At 38.7% G+C, this 24,562-nt stretch overlaps 1 protein-coding gene and 1 long non-coding RNA gene across 5 annotated transcripts; both read left to right on the top strand.

The window, feature by feature from the left end:
• The first annotated feature begins 1,138 nt into the window (after nt 1-1,138).
• Nucleotides 1,139-4,213, top strand: LOC137994475 (uncharacterized). The gene is made up of 3 exons (XR_011122136.1): nt 1,139-2,047; nt 2,354-2,390; nt 3,924-4,213. It is a non-coding gene; the product is annotated as an uncharacterized lncRNA (long non-coding RNA).
• A 1,272-nt stretch (nt 4,214-5,485) lies between these two features.
• LOC137996694 (mitogen-activated protein kinase kinase kinase 7-interacting protein 3 homolog) lies at nt 5,486-24,409 on the top strand. 4 transcript variants are annotated; one of them, XM_068842227.1, is made up of 10 exons: nt 5,487-5,739; nt 10,155-10,467; nt 11,025-11,068; nt 14,771-14,875; nt 15,379-15,478; nt 18,962-19,027; nt 20,268-20,318; nt 20,731-20,787; nt 22,264-22,377; nt 23,227-24,409. In XM_068842227.1, the coding sequence occupies exons 1-10, from the start codon at nt 5,614-5,616 to the stop codon at nt 23,331-23,333; spliced, it is 1,083 nt and encodes a 360-aa protein (XP_068698328.1). In that variant the 5' UTR covers nt 5,487-5,613; the 3' UTR covers nt 23,334-24,409. The 4 variants fall into 4 exon arrangements, with proteins under 4 accessions (XP_068698330.1, XP_068698328.1, XP_068698327.1 ...); XM_068842226.1 differs by having other exon boundaries at nt 5,488-5,739; nt 23,224-24,409; XM_068842229.1 differs by lacking the exon at nt 20,731-20,787 and having other exon boundaries at nt 5,486-5,739.
• The last annotated feature ends 153 nt before the right edge of the window (nt 24,410-24,562 follow it).

Below are 24,562 nucleotides of genomic sequence, written 5' to 3'. Positions count from 1 at the left end.
AAAATTTGAGATGGCCTCCTGGAAATGTGTTTCCGAGGAGTTTATACGTAACAGTCTGATAGCTTCACCCTTAATGAAACCTCGTTTTACACCTGGGGGTGGCAAGAGGTGTAGTGGGTGTATTGAAAGGTCTCGGTCTGTTTATAGTGGGTTTCGATGTCAAGGATCGATTCTGTTTGGAATCTTATTCCTTTGTAAACCACTGTGTCAAGAAAAGCGATTTCGGTGTCTGAGATCTCAGCTGTGAATTTTATCGTTGGATGAACAGGTGTTATGAATATCTCGAGGTCCTCTCTTTTCGTGTCCCAAAGGGAGAAAACGTCATCGATGTAACGTCTCCATGCTATAGACTTTATCCAGCTTTGGTTCAGTAGGTTGCATGGTTTCGATTTCGGCCAGCTCCACCAAGAACACCAGACTATCGCCGCCTGTCGGACGAAGAAAGCCCTCCAGCATCACAGCTAGAGGAACGACACAAAGCTGAACTAATACTGCAACAGCCCCACAAAGAAACGAAAGGAGAAATCCTCCATGTTTCAAAAAGAGATAGGCTTCATAAAACAATATGCCGAAAAAGAATTTGTGGAAGCCCTGTTGCGTTTCAATCAATGCAGACTCGAAAGTCACGCGAAAAAGTTAGAAAAGGCGAAATCTGATGCCAAACACCGAAACAAGACGTTTGTAAACTCTCGAAATGAAGGCGCGTTTACACGACAAAGGAAAAATGGCAAGGGTCCGATAAAAAGTAGAACGGTTCCAATCATTTTGGTAAAGAAACAGTGAACTTTTTTTATCCGTTCCGCTACGGGACCATAGGCGCCTATGGACCCGTAGTACGGATAAAAGTTCACTGTTTCTTTACAAAAATGATTGGAACCGTTCTACTTTTTATCGGACCCGTGCCATTTTTCCTCTGTCGTGTAAACGCACCTTGAGTCACAATCGTCCTCGGCGAACATAGCAAACAATATCAATAATGATGAAAATAGGATAAAGAACCTAGAAAAGCAACTTTTCGATATAAAAGAGATGCTATGTACACACTTGCTAAAAAACAATAAAAATGTTGAAAGCTACAACAGTGTGATGATCTCTGAACAAACAACCCCAAAAACCACAAGTACGAGATCAGTCGCAAGACTATCAAAAAATGGCAAATGAAGGAAGAAAAACCGCCAAACAAAAAAGACATAACAAAGAAAGGGAGACAAACGAGAAATTTCTTAAACTTCTCTCAGATTACAGATTGTCTGACAGCCAAGTAAGGCGTACTATCAAAATGGCTTCGATTTATTCCTACACCTGTGACTAATAAAATGAAATCAAACATAACTAATAAAATGAAATCAAACGACATTTTTTGGCTGATTTCGAACAGTTTGCGAGACGAATGCGTCTCCAATATACATATTTCACGGACACCACAAGGGAAAACATCCCTTCCATATGTAAAATCGAGCTGGATTCCACCAGTACAACCTTCTGTTGCCCTTGACAGCTACTTGGAAAACGTCAAAGTTAGCCTGACTTGCTGAGATAACCATGCAAAAGCCAAGATACAAAGGTTCAAAGGGGAAAATTATCTCCAGACTCACGGGACGGCAATGGGAACAAAAATGGCGGTCGCTTTTCAGCTGGCTTTTGCCAACATATTCATAGCCGAAATCGAAAACAACCTACTGAACCAAAGCAGGATAAAGTCTATAGCATGGAGACGTTATATCGATGACGTTTTCTCCCTTTGGACACGAAAAGAGAGGACCTCGATATATTCATAACACCGTGCAAGAAACTCATATCATCCAACAGGAGCCATACTGGCATATTATGGCTCTTGATCCAACGATAAAATTCACAGCTGAGATCTCAGACACCGGTATCGGGTACCGTGGAGGATTCCGGCTATAAAAGCGTTCGAATCACTGAAGACAAATTGGCAATTGTTCGTAAGTGAAATCTTCCGCCAACAAGACTCCTTGATTCCTTGATTCACGCAGGCCTAGGACGGCTGAAAAGTCCGTCGAAACAGCTTTGACACGGGAAAAAGGTACAAATTTTACGAATGCACTTTCGTCGTCTACCATGGTATGATTCGTATTTCCAAAGTAAACATCATCATTTTCTCACTGAATTCAGTTACAACTTGGAGGTACCGGTAGGTGAAATGGGTATTCACACATGCTTTATGGGGGCGATTGATCTCAGGCCCTCGCTCACTGCCTTGTCCCAAGGTCAGATCTGAAAGTAGATAGGTTGGAACCTAACCGGGACTACCAGTTTTTGTTTTCAATTCAACTCTTTCTCCTTTAGCATTATCATAACAAATGACAGCAACGCAATTTCCTTCCTGCAGGCTTCATGAAAGACTGGATGATGAAAGAACCTCACAGGTGACTAACACAAATAAGACATCATTATATATTATATATGTTTACTAATAAACAGTTCTGAAGGCTATTCAGTTTCATCATCAGTCCTTTTTGCGCCATGGGACGCATAAGGCCTCATTTTCGGTTTCTGTAGTCAGTAGATTAAGTCTGAGAGGGTGACTTGCCCCCTGCAGACTTGCCGTAGCCCCTATTTGCCAGCTTGTTCAGAGTTCCTGCCAGGCCTTCACAGCTACCGTAACGGCCCCGGGAGCTAAGTCCCACTTGCCTGACAGGCAGTCCCCTACTCCACTGTTGCCCACCTCCCACGAATAAGGACGTTAGGGGATGGTCTTTGGGAGGTTTAACCCCACTTAACAGCTGAAAAGAATTAAAAGAAAAATAGCACCTAAAATTAACTTCCATTCTTCTCTCGTTATCGCTTATATATTTTGCCCCGTGTTCTAGAGCCTGGAGGAGTATTTTAGAACCAATCCACATTAGCTCCGCTTGTGTGTACTGTCTTTCTTGATCAGGGTTACTTGAATGTTAACCGTTTTTCTCAGCCGCTGGTACGCTCCGACGTGGATGAAGAAAAAAACGAAGCGACGTACGTTTCTGGATTCGACATGGAGGAACTTGCGTGTGATGGGACAATTTTGAGGGAGATATTGTGTCTTCCTTTCGCCTGCAATGAGTTCGGCATGGCCTAAACACTACGAAACCGATTCTGTGTAAACACTTCCAAACTGCATCGATTTTGACGCGGTAACCGTGTCGGCGTGAAGGAGCGTTTGTGTAAACGCTACCTTAGCTTTTTGGGTTGCCTGTAAATATGGAAAAATGTTTTTTAGGAGAAGCTACCTCTTCATCATTGGGGACGGACCATTATTTTTCTGGAAGGATGGGGGGGGGGGGGTGGGGGGGTATGGAAAATATTGAAAAAATTGTTTGCAGAGCCTAAAAAGACAAAACAAATTGTTTGCAAAACATGGTTTGTATAAAAAAAAGTTTGCATAGAGGTCAGAGAAACTTGTAACCTCAAAAAAAATATAAAAATTTCAAAACTGAAATTTAGACTAAAAGTAGGTAGTTGTAAATCAACATTTTATTTGAGCAAATTGGAACACCAAATATTACATGTGATGTAAAGTGTTGGCAGGCCAACGGCGCTGGCCAAAAGGATCGTGGCTCAGGGAACGAGATTGGACAAGTGACCTCTAGTTGTAGTGACCTCTTGATATAGTTTCGCTCTTACGAGTACATCCCTCAAAGTCTTTTTTGTATGAGTTAAGTGGAGGTTCTTTGAATATTTCAATATTTCTCTAAGCAATCGTTGGTTTTGAATTAAATGCCATTTAATTGCTCATCAAGATGTTCTTGGGGTTAGGCAACACCGGGTGGTCGTCGACTGTTAACGTCGACATTTTGTCAAGAAATGAGCGTGTTTGAGAAGTCCGGCGGTCATCTTCCTGACGACTTCACCATCAAAGCTAATTGGTCACTTACGACTTTCAAGTTATTCAGAGTGACCTATAGCAATGGTAATCATTTTAGGTCAGCAATGTGCCTCCCTGGTACCACAGGCCGGGTGGTACGAGTACGATGGCTTCTGGGAACATAGTCAAAGAGGATCAGGACTCTACTACTGCGGAATACCAGAAAAGCCTGCTACTCCCTTTGCGCATTGCCTGACGTATGCTCTTTATTTGCGACAGTAGCTGCGTAGGAATTAAAATGGTGAGTGTTTTATAGGGAAAAAGCAAGCTATTGGAGCTTAGATGTCTAACAAATTGGGTATAGCTTTTCTTAAATTTTCTTCGAAAAATAGTTTAAAATATTGCCCTTTTTAATAACACAAGGACTGGACATTTAAAATTCAAGCAACGGTTTCGCTTTTCACTGTCAAAAGGTAACGTTCGCGGGCAGTGATCGGTGAATTTCGATCGCTTTGTAGATTTCTCTTTTTCCAATTCGTTGGTCGCCGCCGTAAAATAATGAATTAAATGATGATTGACGATGGCAAAAAGGAAACCTCCTTTTTGTGTCAGAATGTGTAAAAAAAATACCGGAAAAACATTGTTGGCAGGAAGGTGTTGTTCGAAATAAATGTTTGCAGAGGTGCATAAAACAACTTTGCAGAGGAAATTTTTCATACCCCCCTCCATGAAAATAAAGGTCCGTCCTTTAGGCGATGAGATCATCAATAAAAGCCCTTCTCAAATTATTACGCTGCGCCGACAGGTGAAATGGGTCCTTTTATCGCAAATTTTGGTCTGAAATAGAGTAAGGGTTTCAGGAAGCGGACCGCACACCCCCACCCAATTTTTCTGGGAGTACCCCCCTTCCCCTCCCCGGGCCTCTAACTGGGAAATATCGGGCTACCGTGAGGCAGTAAGCTTTTTACGGGTTCAAAAAACTGCAGCGCTATCTGTATGGTCGTCCAAATGTTTCAATATTCGTTAAATTCTATTCGCTGTCGCTAAATTCCATTCGCTGTCGCTAAAACTCATTCGCTGTCGCTAAGACTCATTCGCTGTCGCTAAATTTCATTCGCTATCGCTAAATTTGCATTCGCTATCGCTAAATTTCATTCGCTGTCGCTAAAAATTAACCGCTTCACTGCGTGCAGACAATGACAAAACACGTACGAACAGCAAGACAGAAGTAGCCATCTTTGAACAGGCCGTAATACCCGGACGGCCTGGAAACGAATTGCGTGAGGGTCGGCCTCGGAGGTTTCTAACAATATTTTACAACAGCGAAGTTGATGTAGCAGTGAAGAATACTGTTAAATGTCAGCAAATATTATGTTTTCATTTTAGCAAATGCAAATTAAGTTAATTCAGTGCTAACGAAGGAACATTTGCAACAGCGAATAAGTTTTAGCAATAGCTATTGAGTTTTAGCGACAGCAAATGAGTTTTTGCGACAGCGAATGCGGTTTAACGACAGCGAATAGAATTTAGCGAATATTGAAACATTTGGACGACCATACCACTATCTGTACGTGTCAAATCTAATGCGGTCTCGTTTCCAGGTTCTTTAAGTTGTTGGAATCCAAGATGGCGGCCTCAGCTTTTGTTAGTCACGTGTTTCAATGTTATGCGCAGTACGTGTTTAATCTGACGTTGATAAAAGAAGTATAAACTAGTAGGTTGGTGTACTTCCTTCCTAATTTTAGCCCATTTTTCCGTCATCACACTTATAAGAGAAGTTAGAGAAGATTGCCAAAAAAGCTTTGTACATGGTGGACGCGAAATTTTTTATGGCAGCGGAGAGAAACGGCCATAACGGGCATATATTTGAGGCCCTCAGAAATCGATTTCCAGAGATTCCGGAACAAGTCATCTCTCAAACGCTGCAATCCGAGGTAGGCTTTCTTGATTAATTGCTAATTTCAGTTTCATAGGCTCTTTGGACGACATGTGCCGCTGTGTCCTTATCGACTGAATAGAGAAAAGTCAAAGTTAAAATCAGTGTCCAAATTTTTGGGGTTAGACCATAAATAATTTCTATTTCCTCCGCGGACCGAGGACTGTGGGTTGTGAATATTGTGGAGGAGTTGTCTACAGGACCATCGCGTGTTTCCAAGGTATGTCTGCTCTAATTAACCTTGTCGAGCCCACATTTTTCCTTTGTCTTACTTATACCTGACCTTTGTTTGTCTGGCAGATGTTTTCTTTTCTTTTCGATTTTGGCTGGCTTTTGCTTTGGGATTCTTAAACGACTGGGTGAACGAATGTGTATCACCCGAGATCATGCAACCTTAGTGCTCGGTTGTAGCAATATCGAGACTACAGATGTAACAGAGGCTTGTCACATGTTTCTCGGAGGTCCTAATTCTAAGATTCTTCCCTCAACGAATGACATCTGTCTCTGAGACATCCCTTATCGATCGAGTATTCTAGAGCACTTTGCTATACTTTCGCAAGTTTTGAGACGAAGTCTGAATCGAAACTCTTAAACACGTAAACTTTTGTGGTGAGCTTAATAAGTAGCTTCATGGTCAATAGTAATTGATTATTGCAAGTCTTACGAAGATTGCATAATGGTTTCTTTATTTTTGTTTTGAATCGAAATGTTTCGCAGCATGGATCACGGCTATAAATTTCTGGTTGAATCATCATTTACGTTTAAACCGGAAGGAGTATAAATACATTGTAAATCATGTGGTCTTTTGATTATTGTTCAAGCTTTTGCCACGAACTAATAATTTACGTTGCATTCAACAACTGTGCTTGTCAGGAAGAGACTAATATTATCAACACAAGACTAGGCAATAAAATCTATTTCAAATGATCAATATTATTCTAATGAAGTTATAATAAAGAAATTAAATTTATGTGCTGTTCCTAGGAATTGTGCAAAGTTCATATGGAAATTTTGCAGATTTGGCAGTATTTTTGAGGAATAATGGAATTTAAGATGGTGCTCTTAATTTGCAATTTACTGAATACTTTTCAATTTAATTTTTTTTTGCAAATTTATATCAATCTTTTACTGACATGTTTAAATGTTCACTAGTGTATCTGTTTCCCTCATTTTCATTTCCTTAAAAGGGAAAGAAGAAAATATGACACTGGGATCTATTTCATGGAAGTGTTTCTAAGAATTATTTTTACAGCTGTTTTGGCAAAGTGAGCGTCGAAGAAACTAAAGAACACTTGTATGTGTACAGTGTACATGTATTTCATTAATAAGTCTTTTCTATGTAATGTTTTGATTAAATTCAACATTTAAAAGATGCATATAAGATTGACTTTTGTTATTAAATTTATGAGAAAAACTAACGCGGAGAGATTTCGACGTTTCGATGACATCCTGTCATCATTATCAAGAAAATGAAGGAAAAAAGAAAAAAAATTTTTTTTTTTGAAGAAAATTTACATAAGTAACTAGTTAAAAAACTAAACCAAAAACAATAGTCTATTGTTCTAAGCCAGTGAATCATCCAGTGACCTCACACAAAGGAAAACACAAAGTCAAGTAAAAACTTTAGCGCGTATTGAATCTGATTGGATGTTAAGGCTTGGTCTGTACTTTTTAATCAGGAGCATCTCGTATACCAGTTTTTACTTGACTTTGTGTTTTCCTTTGTGTGAGGTCACTGGATGATTCACTGGCTTAGAACAATAGACTATTGTTTTTGGTTTAGTTTTTTGACTACTTGCTTATGTAAATTTTCTTCAAAAAAATTTTTTTCTTCATTTTCTTGATAATGATGACAGGATGTCATCGAAACGTCGAAATCTCTCCGCGTTAGTTTTTCTCATAAATTTAAAAGATGGCACAAAAAGAGGTCGAAGTTCAAAATGCAGTGGTTGTTTGATGATAAATTCTTGCTTCATTGTGTAAAATCTGAACTACATGTAGGCAAGGTGACATCAAGGTGATGTTGAAGTCAAAGGATTTCTTAATCTAAATTTGAGGTATATGTCTTGGCTAATTTGCAGCCTGTTTGGCCCAATTGGATACCACTAGTCTTTGTCCACGTCTTGGCTGTATGCTCAGTGTCTTAAAAAATCCTTAACAGAAAGTGCTTCCTTTGCTGCATTAGCTGAAAGTAGTTGGACTTCTCATCTACCCTAGTCCTGTCAGACATGATATGTTCGTACATTTGTAAGTGATACTGCCGGGTTCGACATCTCCGCTAGCCCGGTAGCCCGAGGCTAGTAAAAATTTTGTCGGGCTAGTAAAAAACCACGTTTAATAGCCCGCTGGCTAGTAGGAAAATGGAAATAAACTAGATATGATTAGTTTTAGTTTGAAGTTCACAGTTGATTAAAAAAACAAGAAAGTTTAAAATGTAACGATAATACCAATAATTTTACAAAGAAAACATAAATCTATCATCTTCTGGCATCTTTTTTATCTTGCGTGTCGTTTGTAAACATCGCTAGTTCCCAGACTCTGAGCTTAATGGTTAATGTCTTCCCCAGTCTTCTCCCTACCAATGTTGTGATGCCTTGCACATCGCCTCTCACCATCACTTCGCACTTGAAGCGAAGACGCCACCACGTAAAAAGGGGAAAGCGGCCGAAACTAAAAGTACGAGTAGACAGGAAAGCAGTAAGATTTATGAGAGCACTCAGAGAAAGAGAACTTTTCATCCATCGTGGAAAGCGAGCTTCCCATGGCTTGTGCACTGGCATTCTACGGTTAGCCATCGCCGCGTGCACAAGTGAATGTGAAACAAACATTTTGTTAGCTTTTTCCTTAATAACACATTGTTATCACAATGGAAGAAAAAATGCCAATAAGTTTAGAGTAAGGTTTGCTTGTTTGGGGTTGAAGTAGACCTCGAGGGAAATTGATCCGGGCTACCAAGTTTTGCTTCGGGCTAGTAAATTCTAGAAATCACTAGTCCGGTGGCTAGTAATGCAGGTAGCCAGGTGTTGAATCCTGTACTGTGGGACATTTAAGAATGCACATACTGTTCCAAGGTACAGGGCACAGATTTGAAATGGTGTTGCAATCTTATTCGTTCATGTCGTGTAATAACTCTGATTCTGAAGGCCAAAAATAGTGAATGGTGGTTGATATGTTTTCCTTGTATAATAATAGGGTGAAACATTTGTGCAGTTGTCTTAACTCTTCTTGTTAGTATACATAGAGTTTAGGGAGCCAAAATTTTGAAAAGCTGGAAACTATAAGTCTTATTATTCACTTTACAGCCAAGCTACCGTAAAGGCTTGTGTATAAGCCGCACTCATGTATAAGCCACACCCTCAACTTTCAAGCATGATTTTGGACAAAATAAGAGCTACAAAAAAGCACTCTTGTAAAAAAAAGTAGGGTGTTTGTTTACAGATGTTAACAATAAACTTGACGAAATCTAATGTTGTGTATTTCTAGCCACAGTAATAAGTTAATCAACTCTGAAAATACCTTTTAAAAGATTTTTTAATCAACTTTCCTATTCCCTGTGACTGAAAACAGTTGTCTTCATTGCTCAAGTCCACAGTTGAAATGAAAACGATGGAATTTGCATGAAAAAAGCGCAGGAGAACAATGCAAAACGTTTGCTTGGTAACCACGCAGTGGTTTAACAAGGGAAGTCTGGACATGGAAACGTTCATTTTCGCATCAGCTGTTGCGTGGATATCATGTTTATTGAGATGTATGGAAGCTATCAATTGGAGAAAAATGAGAGTTTAGCAACCCCATGGACAAACACGCCGAGAAAGTGGTGAAGGGCAATGAAACAGTCAACCATTTACCTCACGAGTTCTCCCCAATAGCATGGTATTTTCTTGCACGTAGTGGAGAAATCAGTATTGAGGTGATGGGTCGTAGACAACATTGTGAGCAGCTGTGCAGAGAATGGGGATTCCATGCCAGTTAGAGTTAAACTGCTCAAACAATTTAAGTGCAAATCAAATGCTTGAAAGAACTACTGGCAAGCAAGATTCGGGTTTAGAACCTGAACATGCAAACAAACGGCTCCTTTAGGAACCACCACTTCTACCGAAAGCAGTGATCAATAATGGGTTTCAATATGTTTAATCTTTAGTTACACGTACTCAAGGTTTTCAGTTCAATTTGTGACCCCTACAAGCCAGTTTACTCCCTCTGAAAGCAGTGGTCTCGTGTATAAGCCGCACCCGTGATTTTTGGCCCAATCTTTAAACAAAAAGGTGTGGCTTATACACAAGTCTTTATGGTACTTGTCATATTCAAACTTACAAACCAAAATGTTGGACCTTGCAGAGTGAGATCCAAAAGCGTCGCTGCATAATTATGTATTTAAACTTGATTTTTTGCTTTTCTTGTCCACTTTTCCAGCATGGAAATCCAGAACGTTGTTTAACCATTCTGTCAGCTGAAAGTAACAGGATCCTGTACGGTGGAACTGACGTGATTGACAGCCCCATGCCAGTACAGCCTTCGTCTCAGAACACCCCCACTGACGAACCAATAACAATCAGCATTCCATCTTCCACCACTCCGCCTTATTTACCGAGCAGAATAACACCTCCTTTACAACCAATGATGAGACCCACCACAGTTGCACAGCCTAGTCCCCCCTCAGGATATGTGTCACCTGGCCCAGCAGACAGACCTCCGTCATCTTCTTCCGCTGCATCTTATGACCTCAGTATGTCAAGCATAATTGTTCTATTTTTAGAGATAGATACACTGTAGTATTACTTATGTTGTTCAACTTGAGTTACAAGCCTAAATCAACTCTGTGCAACAGGGGAATCTTTACAAGTTCGTAAGATTTTCTTTATTAGCATGTTCCTGTTCTTTGTAATGAGCCATGAAACTGTCACTCAATTTTTAAGGTGCATTTCATGTTTAGCTTTCACCAAAAACTTGAGACTAATCCACCAGAAAATTTTGTAGGGCTGTTGCTTCGAAGAATTGAAATTTTACATACTGTGTAAGGCTCATTTGCACTTTTGCCACCCGATAATTTATCAGTTTTTCTTGGCTAATGTTTTGCTTATTATAATTTTAGAGATGACTTAGTTAACAAGTTTTTTGAACTTTTGAAACCAGTTTGTTTCAATTGGCATTGCAGTTGTTTGATAATGATGATGATAATAATAATAATAATAATAATAATAATAATATTTTATGATGATGATGATGATGATGATGATAATAATATCATTATTAATAATTGTGTTGTTTGTGTTTTATTTTCAGCATTACTTTGTCATCAAAGACAGAGACTGGAAACCCTCAAAAAGGTATGTTTTTTGTTAATATTAATATCCAGTTTTTTTATAGTTTTGATGTGTGAATGGTCAAGAGGAAGATTCCCATTTCACATAATTTGTTACAGCGTGTACTGTCAGTTTTTGACATCTAGGCTCAACTGACAGTCAACCAATAACATCGACTTTGTTGACCAATCATATCAGTGACCATGGGCCAGTTGCTTGAAGCCTGGTTATGGCTAACCGCTGGTTAAGTGGTGTCAAAACCTATAGGTTTCCATGGTATTTAAGGCTGGTTAGCGCTAACCATGCTTCGAGCAACCCTGAGCAGAGTGTTTATACCATCTACTGAAGTTACATATTAAATGACTTGCCCCTGAAGATGACTTCTGCTCAGGTTGTTGAAAGATGATGTCATCCTAAACAGTCCTTCTCAGGACTACACTCACCTGGATGATCATATCTCACTTAAAGGAATATGGTCAGCCATTGCACGTGCACACTGAACACCATGTTTTAGTCAAGTTACAGTACTCTAAGTAATCAGCCCGGATGAGTACCGTAAAAGTCCATGTATAAGCCACACCTCCAATAGACCATATTCGTATTCTCAGTATTGGACTGGAACTAGCTTGCAATGGAGGCTAATGCGGGGGAATGTATTAAAAAGTATTTTGCATTTGAAAAGATTCCCCCGCATGAGCCTCCATTGCAAGCTAGCTCCAGTCTAATACCGAGAATATGAATATGGTCTATTTGGAAGCTTGAATATGAAAAAAACATAGAGACAACACATTTTGAAGTTCCAATGAAGTTTTAATAGTAAACAGACGAGAACAAATAGTAAAGTATGTCCGGTTTTTCAAAACACTGACATGGTGGTTGTTATGAGCTTTCATATCAATTAAGTCCTTAGAGAGTGAAAGTTCACTTGTCTTATCTTTATCTTGTGGGTTTACATGTACTTTCAATTTTGAAAAACTTCAGATGCTCTCTTAATGTCTTTGTTTTTCGAGACTATCACTTCAACTGCTCCATGAAGTTGAAAATTAAAGGTGATTGAAACGATATGCACAAGTGCTTAGTAGCCATGCTTTGAAATGTGGAGAGGAGTCTAGGCATCACAATGAAACAGTGGGCCATTTTCCTCATTTGTATTCGCGAATATCATAATATTTTCTCGCATGCGGCGGGAAGATATGCATTGAAGTGACTTGCCGCAGGCATTATAGCAAACAGCTTTGTGGAGGATTGAAGATTCTCTTTGGTTTGGTCAGTTGTTAGGGTAAAGTGAAAATAATATTATAATCACTTGAAAGAACTCTTGAAGGGCAAGAATCGCAAAATGAACGCTTCAAGATACAAAGGGTTCCTTTAGGAACCACCACTCATGGAAAAGTGAAAAAGGCAATTATCAACAACAAAATGCTTGCGGTTTGTTATATCTTTATTCAGTGACATCTTGAGAATTTTTTACGAATGCTAATTTAGGCCTTATGAGGAAAAAAGGTGTGGCTTTAAATATACATGGACTTTTATAGTAAATGTGTTATAGACTTAAAGTGCTACTGTGACGAAATTTGCATCTTCCCTATCTAAGCCATTTTGGCGCATAAACACGTAGTCTGTGCGAGAAGAAGAGTGCTGTTTACCATTTTCAAATATCTCTTTTTGTTCTGGAGATATTCAAGTTTTTTTAATATGCAAATTAGCCAAGTGATGACGTCATAAACCCAACCAAATTTTGATCAAGTATGATGGAGAAAGATATCTCAGCCAATTTGTATCAGAAGTACTTGGTTCTTTGCACTAAGATTCTAGTAGATGTGTTCCAGAATATGAGCATACCATTTTTGTTACCATGGAAACATACTGGGTTCCAGACCTCCCTGACATTAAGAGCTTTGCAGACCACCTTTGGCGTTCTGTTTTGATATTTGCAAATGGTGCCTCATCTGCATGATCCTGCCAGCATATCAAGATGTTAGGTCATGTTTGTGGCCTTGGTAAATGTATTTCTAGCCTGAGATCACCAAAATATTGAAATCAGGTTGACGGGGACTGGAAAAGAGTGAGTTGCCATGGGAACCAATTTCTTTACAGTCATGTGTGTGTTGCCTTCAGTACTATCAGCTCACCAAGTTTCAATGGTCTCTGTTGCAAATTGACCGAGATAGCTCTATTTATATTCTTGATGTTCTATTGGGTTGGGTGAATGACGTCATCAGCCTTCTCATTTGCATATTTAACACATTTTTCAAACTTAAATATCTCCGGAACCAATGCAGATATTTCCAAACGGTAAACAGCATTTTTAATGTTTTATGGTACTCTATGCGATAAACCAAAAAACTCCAGGGATAAAAATTTGATCGCAGTAGCACTTTAAAATCTTATGAAAACCCAAGAGGATTGAAAGAGATCTCAAGCAGGTAAACTCCACAGTCATGCAATTTGATTTTGGGTTGAGCTAGTGGCTTTTCAAACTAAGAAAGCTAGTGTCCAGGTCGTCACAGTCCAAACGCTGACTGTGTCCCTTCAATAATGATGGTCATGTAAACGAGCTTGCAAAGCCATGGCAAAGTTGGGATCAGAGCTGATAAATTTGCCCAGCCTTTTGTCCTTACCAAAATTCAAATTCTTCTCACAGTCTGGCTGAGATTGAAACCTTGAGACACATCATGGAAGTTTCAAAAGTCTGTAATTAATAATAATAATAATAATAATAATGATAGTAATAATAGGTGAGCACACGCAGCAAGTGCTTCACAATGATTTGATTCTGGTGTGGATAGCAAAGCGCTTTCACCAGAATTGTTATACATTTTGCAACTTCAAAATTCAAGTGACTTTTGTTGCGGTCATAATCTTCACGAATATTAAAACCGCAACAACGGTCATTTGAGGTTGCAAAATTGATGTATGGCAATACCACTGAGATAATACCTCGCAACACATTTTGCTACATTGGGAAACATTTGCTACGTATGCTCGCCTTTCCCATGTTTTGTCTTGATCTTTATTGCGGCAAGATGTGCAAGGCAAGGGTCATAGTTGTTTACCTCAACATTTTATTTCAATAAATAAGGTGAATTTCTTTTGTGCTTACCTTTTCTTTTCCTTTCATCCATGACTTCAGCAATAATAATAATGATAATAATAATAATAAAATTAATATTAATATTAATAATAATAATAATATATCAAATACGAAGTGTTACAAATGAACCCACTGGGAACTCGGAAAAATCCAAGCCCCAGATGGGATTCGAACCCACGACCCTCCGTGACCTAATACGGATGCTCTTAACCACTGAGCTACTGGAGACTCTATGGTGAGCAAGGGTGAAATGTGGGGCTCGGATTTTTCCGAGTTCCCAGTGGGTTCATTTGTAACACCTTGTATTTGATATATGTTAATAATAATAATAATAATAATAATAATAATTTTTATAATTTTTATTATAATAATAATAATAAAACTTGTATAGCACCAATATCAATATACGCTATTTTCATCAGCACTTAAAAATAATATAAAACTGGTTACTTAAATAACTAAACTGCTGTCAAAATTACGTAAAACCTACTAAAAAGTTAACAAGTTTAAAAAGCACATAACATTACCTATTAATAGCTTTCTGGAATAATTACCTGAAAGCTTTCTGAAATAAAGTAATTAGTCATTGGAACCTCAAATTTCTGTGTTTGATACATCTGTTTCTTTTACAGGAAATATTGAATGAGCGCAGTAAAGTTAGCAGACTGAGAAGGGAATGCCAGGAAAAAGAAACTGAAATAATTGACGTCAAATTTCGTGTTGCTGCTAATCCCACAGTAAGAGCAATTTTTGGTGATTTTAAGTAGCATTTGAATGTATACACTCATGACAAGCTGAGACTTTGTACAGTGTTTGTTTAAGTAATTCTAATTTAAGCTTTGTTGGATTCCTAATTTGTACAGTGTATGTAAATCATTGTAGCATTCAAGGCATCTGTTAAATCTAATGACTCAGGCAATGATGGCATTTTAATGAATTGTTGGAGACTGGGTCTACAGATATTTTTGATTGACAGTTAAGTTGCATGCAGTTAGTGACTTTGATTGAACTTTGCCTGAGTTGTTTGTCTCATGTCTGTGGCAAGGGCTTATAAAAACCCGTCTACGAAAACAAATTTTCTTTTATGTGACCTATGATTTTGTCAGGCATCATTTGATTAACAGGAGGTATCTCTGGCAGAATCAACAATATTGGTCTTAGAACCCAGTTATTGTGTTTGATATGACTTCATTGTGATAGAACTGCATGACACAATTTGTTAATTTGCTGTGTTTTGTAGTGTACAGACGTAAAACACCTTCGGGATGAAAATCATGTGCTCAGAGAGGAAATTGAACATATGACTCGAGAAATTGATGGACTTAGCAACGGGCGTGATGGTAACTACCCTTTATAGTACTTTACTTATGTGATTGAATGCCATTTAGGTCAACCACTAGTCAAAGAGCAGTTAGCTTTATAGGGATTATAGGTTCATTTCCTGCTGCACAGGCTCATTTAGGCCAAGCAATCTCAGTGTAGGGGCCAGTTTTTAGCTACGGTGGCAGAAAGTTGTGCAGTTATTCTTCATTCAAGCCTGGTTTTCACTAGCAATGCAAGCACAAGCGTAAGCATAAGTAGCTTATGCTTAGCTTAGTGAAAACGAACATTGACATAAGCCTCAAAATCAACCATGGCATCCCCCACATCATCATATCATCATCATCATATCATATATCTCTCTTTACCCTTGGATTTTAGAGTAGCTTGGTGTAGCTAATATCTGCAAGCATTTACCTCCCAACCATGATACACCACAGAAGACAGACCACAACACCGGGAACTACATGCCCTACTCTTTGCGACAAGTGTGTGGGTTCTTTTACATCCCACAGGATTATGAACATGGAAAGGTTATGAGACGGGGCCTACGGTTTATCGTCCTTATCCGAGAAGACTAGAGAGTTTGCAGATGTAATTACAAAGGCAGCACTTTCTTCTCAGTTATTTAAAGACCCTTAGTCTTGGTCCGGCCGGAGTTGAACTCACGACCTCCCGCTTGAGAGCCCGGTGCTCAACCAACTGAGCCACCGGTGCGCCATTTTGTTCAAATTCTCAGACGCAGCGAATCTGGAATAAGTGCTTTAATTGGCAAATTTCCTTTTGTTTATGCTGCATTTCGTTTTCACACAAGGCAAGCGAACGCAAGCATACAACTGTAAGTGCCAGCACAAGGAAAAGGAAAAAAATCAATGCTTGTGCTTATGCTTGTGTGAACTCTGTTTTCACGGTGAAATAAACGCTCTTATGCTTGTGATTGTGCTTGCGTCGCTGGTAAAAACCAGGCTTCAACTGTTTTTCTTGTAGCATTAGTGAGTTCTTATCTTTTCTACCTCCTCCCCATCCACTTCCATTCTTTTCCACTGTTAATGCATGTGACAGGTGTACCGAGGTGTCTCTGTTTGTTGGCTCATGGATAATGTAGGTTGCGGGCAGTGCTTGAAATTAAAAAAATTCCCGGTTGTCCCTGTTTCAAAAGCCGGGTAACCAAAGCAGTGAATTAGGTTGCCTATTAGGAAACCCCTACGATTATTTTAACTGCACTCTGTGATGAGGTGCAAACTCATGCCATGGCTATAGAGCTTGGGTATCTATCCCATAGTTCTTAGTGTGTGCCTGTGGTTAAGTCTGGGTTTGTGATTTTCCTATCTGACATGTAAGAGCGACAGATATTGAAAACACAGGAAAATGCTTAGTTGGGGCAAAATTATTATGATCATTTACTTCGCACTATTTTTGGACATTGACAATAGAATTTAGGTAAGCAATGTGTAAGTTGTGTGCTACCTGTGATTAATTCGTTTTCTATTTTAGGTTGGGTTGTCCGTTGTTTTTATCCTCAGGCAACTAGGCTTTAATCACTCACTGAAAAAATATGTCCCCATTAACCCTTTGACGTCCAAACCGGCCAAAGCCCGGCCAGACTTAGTATTTTACTCTAATGCCAGACGATTTTACCCGTCAGTGGGGAACCCCTTGGAGTCATTGGGTTGAATTCTAACAAAAACTGGTTGCCTGGTAAAATTTCGGGTCGTCTGGGACGACCGGACAACTGCTAATTTTGAGCACTGGTTTGCGGGTGTTGTGTAGTTCAAGAAAATATCCATACCCAATACCCCCCCACGGAAGGGAGTTTACCCGTAGATGACCCCCCTCCCCTCTGGATTTTCCAAAATCGGCTCATAAAATTGACCCCCCTCCCCTCCGGAAATTTTGTCATACTCCCCCTGAAAATAATTTATTATCATTCATTGTGGAAACCAAAAATAAGCTATTTTTTTAGCGCAAGATACTGAATTTTGAGCCTTACTGCTTTTTTTTTTTTTCCGGTGGATTTGCGATGAAAATTATAGATATAATCCCGTAAATTCCGCTTCATAATTTTGACAAAACAGCATTTACTTAAATAGTTCATTTCTGAGGCAGTTTGAGAGAGAAATGCTGAAAAAGAAATTCTTTACACCGCACCAATCGGCGTCCCGTTGACTGGCGGTGAAAATTTGACGTGTCGCCGATTTCGAAATGTGCATAATTTCACTTTGCCGGCATTTATTTCTGATGGCGTCAGGCTGTGGTAAACTGCCTTGTACTGCACCTTCTCTGAAAACCTGCTTGAACCTTGAAAATCTTTACAGAACATTTTTTTAAATTCAACGTTTTGTCGAAAATGACGTTGCAAGCACCATGCCTGCGTTTGAAAACATTTCAGCCTCGCACACTACATGGAATGTAAACAAACTTGTGTGAATGGACTTATGTTGGAGGGGGGAAGGGGGGGCTGTCTCAATGAATTTTTTTCCCAGACCAGCCTCAATTTTCATACAGCTGTACATAAAGTTTTGTTGTTTGCATTTTGCTTCCAGAGTCGCAAATGCAAAAAAATAAATCTTGCTAATTTAAAGGTTAGGCTCGATATTCTGTCGCAGCTAGAGTCCAACCATAGATAAATAAATGACTTGTCACATATAAGCCGAAGACAAAGAGAAAATTTTGTTTTCGACACCCATTTTGAATCACGCAGAAATCATAACATTTACAATAAGCCCAAGTAAAATTAATGTAATTTAAGGGAAATCCTGAGAAATTCCTGGGCCTTTGAACCCCCTCCCCCCCATACCCCAGAATGTCCAATCCCTCCCGTGGGGGGGGTATGGATGTTTTCTGGAAATACACATCGCTACTTTTTTCCATTGACTCCTTGGAGTGAGACTAAAATGGATTTTATTCTTTCTAGCGCCAGATGATTTTACTCATCAATGGGGGCAGTACAAGATTCAATGGGTTAAACCCCCCAGCCAAAACCTCTACATATAGCCTCCCAACCCTCAAGACTGACTCCTAGGAGTTACTTGTCGTAGGGGTGCGCCTGAGAAGTCAGTGGGTTAACGATATATTCTTTCAGTCCTAAGATTAAAATTTACTTTGCCAGTGACAACATTTGGTTTCTCTACTCAAACCAGCCAACTTCGAATTTTATTGAAGCCCCTTATTTGTGCCATAAATAGTTTTAGTATAATTGCATGGGTGATTATTGAACATTCTCTGTTCTATTGGTTGCTGTTGACCTGATTATTAAGTGATAATCACCTAGGCATTTTTTTCAAAATGGCTGCAAGCTGTTTTGTCAAGGTGACAGATGAAGAAATTAATTGTTTTGAAGAAAATGCATACTTTTCAAGTTATCACCCATGTAATTATACTATTTAAAACAATATGATTATTATTCACCTCAGGCTCAGTGAATATCGGTGAATAATTCATCTCGCCTTCGGCAAATAATTATTTAACAACATATCTTAATTGATTTTTCATATTTTACTCAGTTGTTATAGGTCATCCACACAATAATCCAGCACTAACGCAATATCCGTCTGGTTATCAAGTTCCAGGTACTATGTAATTCACTTAAGCAGACAATCAGCATCAAAATTGTTGAGACACTCTTATTCTTTAGGGTTGATTTCAAGCTCACTGCGAAAATGGCCCCTTCCCCCGCACCCCCGGGACAATGTTGTGTTTTCTTCTGTTTCCTACGAGCCTTGTCAACAGCAGTACAACATTGATTAGGGTGGGAGAGGGAGGGGTATCCCGGAAAAGTACTTTTTGGACAAGTTTTCTTTGCAAACAGTGAAGGTGTCGTTGCCAGTGTGCTCTGTTGGCAACTGTCTCAACTAATTTTGTAGCCGATTGAGAGGTCTTCAGTCAGGATTATTATTTTTAATTTACTTGTAATTTATTGTAATAATTACTATTACTCTACTTTTGTGTAGATACAGTACATGAAAAGTCATTCCAGTTATGTATGAGCAGTTCTTGAATTTGTATAGATGATCATCTGAAAAAAATTACATGTATTGGCTGTTTGCTGGCCTTGTACGTAATACTAGATTTGAAGACCCAGGTATCTTTTGCATTATTAGTAATGTGAGATGAGCAACAAATTGAGTGCTTCAATTTTGTATGTTTTCTGTTTCCATCTCTTTTTTTACTTGTCCCAATTATTGTTGTCACTGTTATTATTATTATTACTATTGTTAATATTATTATTACTGTAAGTTGACAGTCACTCATGAGTCGTGAAACTTGACTTTAGACTTGATTCTCAATCTACTGTAGTTGCGAGTCGAGTTTCACAACTCGCAAGTTACTTGTGAGTCAAGAAAAATAATGAGCTTTTTGCTTGAATCATCTCGAGAGAAATAAATTGGACATGTAAAGCACACTTGTGTGTTGTACATGGATTATTATTACAATTATTATTATTATTATTATTATTATTCCCCTAACTCATCCCCTATGGTAACCAGATACAAAGTCACTGTATCTGGTGCATTGAATCTTGCACTTTACTGCACAGATAGCAGGCTACTTTATGCAGTGAACAGTGCTATTTAATTCACTCCTTGCATTCAAAAATGCCATTTCCAGTATTTGATGTAGTGAATTTATTGTGTTAACATTTTAAAGCATTCTGAAGTGCTCCTTATTTGAGTGACAGCTTACTGGCAAATGTACACTGTAAATGGCTTTTTGGTCTTATTAAAATTGAATGAAACCTTTGGAATGATTTGGCGACAAGACAAATCCAAAGCTCCAGATGTCAGTCTGACACTGTTTTTTATCTTCCAGTGAGAAGAGCTGAAAGCTTTCCATCAAGTAGGCCTCACAGTGGTACCAATGGTATGTTTTCATGATTCACACCTTTGCTTGACTTGCTCTCAGGATGTATTTTTTACTTGAAAGCTACGTTGTACCCTTTTTTTTTTCACTGTAGTTATTTTTTAGAAAACATTTTGGAAACCCAAAAAGAAATAATTATTGCTCAAAATGGTTTGATGATCTTAATGCATCATTGTCATCATTATCGTTTCATAAGAACTACATGTATGTAAAACACTGTCTTCTCAAAATTGAAACCAAGAAATTCGCAAAGTACATGTAGTAAGCCACTTCTCAATTAATAATTTAAAGGGGTTTGTTTTGACAAGCTGTTGCACTGGCCACTATTAATGATAATTTTATTCTAACACACTCACCGAATTCAGTTTTAATGTGATTGAAAGAAATAATAACCTATTTTTCTTATTATAAGGTCCTGTTTCTGGCCTGCAACGGTTCTGTTCAATGTTCAGCACTCCTCCTCCTCATGGTAACTTAACCTTAATAGTAAATTTTAAGGTTTAATCTTGTAACCATGACCTGGACTCCTGTCTGGAAGATCTTTCTTTAAGCCTTTCAGCCCCGAGAGTGCCAAATGGCACTTATAGATTTTACTCTGTCTAACGCCCGACGATTTTACTCGTCAATGGGGAACCCCTCGGGGCTTAAAGGGTTAAGCTAACAGCATCAAAAAACTATGTCCCTGTTTAACCCTTTCAGCCCCGAGAGTGCCAAATGGCACTTATAGATTTTACTCTGTCTAACGCTAGACGATTTTACTCGTCAATGGGGAACCCCTCAGGGCTTAAAGGGTTAAATCGGTGACGAGTCAGTCTGTTAGTCAATCAATCAATCAATCAATCAGTCAGTCATTTAATTTAATTACTGACTTCCTGTTCTTGGAAAAGAACTGTAGACAACAAGCCTCGCCTCTCGCGTAATCTCTGCGGGATGTTAAAGAACGCACACTGTTTGCAAAGATAAATGTAAGGGCACAGAGTTTTCGGTGCGGTGGTATGATCTTTGGCACCACTCAAATTGGCACGTGCTCTTGGGCCGGCTCCTTTTACTTGGCAAAGTTCATAAACTATACAAACTATGTAAATCAGTTAGGCGGTCAACCAGCCAGTGTCTCGGTCACGTAGTTTTCAATTACTTCAATGTAGCTTCTTGATAAACTGTGGGACGCTAACTTAAATGAAAGCCAATCAAGGATTGACTTAAAGGGGCTAGGTCACGCAATTTTAAGCAATTTCAGCACTGATCAAATGGTCATAGAATTAACTAAAATATCAAAATAACTGTTCAAAACTATAGAAGAATTCTAACAAAACACAGGGAAGCCAAGAAGGGACATGGATGAACAAAACTGGAGAGGATTGAAATGGATTGAATTTGGGTAAATTTGAAAAACGTCGGCCCACCTTTTTTCAAATTTATATCAGTCTATATCAAAATGTCATTTACAAAGCTGGAAAATCATTCTCAGTTGTTGTGTGGCCGTGGTTTTGCAATTTGACGTTTAGAGCTCATAATTAACAAAATTAAGCAAAATTACCTTAAATAGCGTGACCTAGCCCCTTTAATTTAAATCAAAGACCTCTCTTTACTGGAACAAAATGGTCAATTTCAGTGCAAAGTACATGTACAAAAAGTAAATTAACAGATGTATGCACTCATGAACGACTCTAGCTTGAAGGTCTGCGTAAAAGAGCTCTACACCATCAAACACTGATGGCCACAACTCGCCTTTACATTTAGATAACTATGGATCATTTAAGACCTCTCTCTGGTGCCCAACGATGTTCATTGTTATTCTTTAGTATTTGTAAGCTTTGTGTGATGAACATTGTTATTTTTTTGCTTTTTTTATTGTCGTTTTTTTGTGCCACTATAAAAACTCCATTCCATTCTGGTTGTCAACTCATGACGCCAATTTTTTCTTATTTTTTCACTGTTGATACAGGCGAGGAAGGTTCGCCTGGAAGTCTTAGTCCCCCAGCAGACGAGGGAAGCTTGGAGTGGGAGTTCCTTCCGCCAAATCATCATCACCATCATCATTCCACTGTGCACCGTTCGGGTAAGTGTCGTTATACTTTGTGGGTGGGGCTTGGTTGGGTTTTAGAAGTTTGTTGGGTGGGGTGGGGGAGGAGGGGGGGGGGTTATGGCAAATAGTAAATGCGATTTTTTGGTGGCATGAGGCTTCACTGTTTATTACAAATAGGAAAGGAGGGTAAAGTTTTCTTAGAACGCTTTTCTGTGGAAACGAGGAAACGTCCTAAGTTACAAATCTAGGATAAGGGAGGGCTTTAAAGTTTCGAGAAGTTTTGATTTCGTTGTACTAAAGATTTTAGTGTGGGTTTAGCCCTGTGACTCTCAGGAGTGATCAGTACGTAAAGTCTCCTCACAATTTCAATGAAATGTCAGACACTGAGATATTGAGAATGAAGATGAGTTTCAGGTTAAGAGGTGTGATCTTGACACCAAATTCTCATGACTACCCAACAAAGAAGTCATTGTCGCTAGTTAGGAGAATGAATGTTTCGGTCTTCGGAGTAAAAACGTTAAGGTTCAGTATATAGAAAATATATGAAAGTCTCTTTGGGGGGGGGGGGGGGGGGGGAATAGGCCATTTTCAAAACTACCGTTATACTCTCTTTGTCCGCCCAAATTTTGAATAAGCATTGTTTCCAGTTTCTCTTGGGAGTTACAATGGTCCCAAGAGAAAACAAAAAAACAATGCTTATGCAAAATTTGGGGGAACAAACATAGAATATTATGGTATTTTTGAAAGTGGCCTATAATTTCATTTTACGGCGAAATAAGTATGATTGCGCTAACTTGTCAATTAAAATGACGCAAACCACATGCAATATATATGTAACTTTTGTTTGCGTTATTTTTGTCTCTCTTTTTTCCTCCCCAGAAGACACAACATGGACGTGTGCAGTTTGCACTTTTGCGAATCACGATGCCTTGGAGATTTGTGAAATGTGCGAAATGCCAAGAAACCGTTCACTGGAAGCTCGGGCGTAACGGAACAAGGAACAGAGGACTTTGGCAGGATCAAAGTGTTGGCTTTTTAAGTTATGAAAACATCAAGAACGTCAGAAGAAATCTCTTTAATAGGAAAAAAGAAATAATATCGGACAGTTGTTGTTGTTGTTTTTGTACGCAATAACTTTGTTTTGTGAGAACTAAGTAGGAAGGTTTTCAACATTATGACCCCAGAAGAGTTTCATGAAATTAACGACGTCAAGCGATCTATTTTTTTCTTTTATAATTGATGTTTGTATCTGACGTCACGACGGCCACGCTGAATGGCAAGAACAATAACCTGTCTCTCCGCTAGGAAGTAGGAACTGAACTGTTTTTATTATGCAAATTATGCGAAAATAAATAGGTGGGTTTCAACTGACGTTAGAACGGCCATGTTAGTGCACAGAATTTGACTCTTTTATATTGAAAAACATGAGCCATCATAGACCTTATTCACGATAGCCGCCATGTTGGATTTGCTGTTATCATGCAAATTAGCTACACACTTCTGAGGGGGCAAACAACACAAGTTCGAGAGCTTATAACGAACATCTTAGCCACACAGATGATTTCTTTCATGTTTATTGAATGTTTATCACCTAAGTAGTAAAATAGAATGCCTAAACAAGTTACTTCGATTTTTTTACCGAAAAATTAGCAGATAACGAAGTAGAAAGTCAAAATGTCGGAGGCAATCAAAAGATATAAAATTATTATAAAAGGTACTTAATTCTAAATTCTAAAATGTACTTTTAGCAATGTTAATTCAATATTTTCGCCTTTATTCCAATGTTTGCCCCCCAGCATAACACATGGCTAATTTGCATGACAATTTGAAAACCAACATGGCGGCTATCGTGAATAAGGGCTATTTGCTAATGTTTTGTACACCAACATGGCCGTCTTATCACGTGTCTGATTTGTATTGCCATCCAACATGGCCGCCGTGTCGCGTGGGTGCAAACCAAGAATTGGGGTCGTATCCACTGAAAACCGTAAGTTGTTGGTCGGTCGCCTTAAAAAATGGCACAGAGTTGACTTAAAGTAAAACAGAAAAGAAAAACAACCTTAAATGCGTGTATCTTATTTCAATTGTTGTATTTTAAAGGAATTTCATTTCGTTTCCAGCAAATCCAGTTTTAGTTTTCGTAGTGAAGGACCTAACCCTGGAAATAACCTGACTCCTGGCTATATTTTGTTTTTATGGTCTCATTCTCTGAAAACCC

Source organism: Montipora foliosa, chromosome 3, assembly GCF_036669935.1.
Source record: "Montipora foliosa isolate CH-2021 chromosome 3, ASM3666993v2, whole genome shotgun sequence".
NCBI classification, from domain to species: Eukaryota; Metazoa; Cnidaria; class Anthozoa; order Scleractinia; family Acroporidae; genus Montipora; species Montipora foliosa.
Note: the sequence above shows the minus strand (reverse complement) of the source record. Positions and strands in the feature narration are given on the sequence as shown.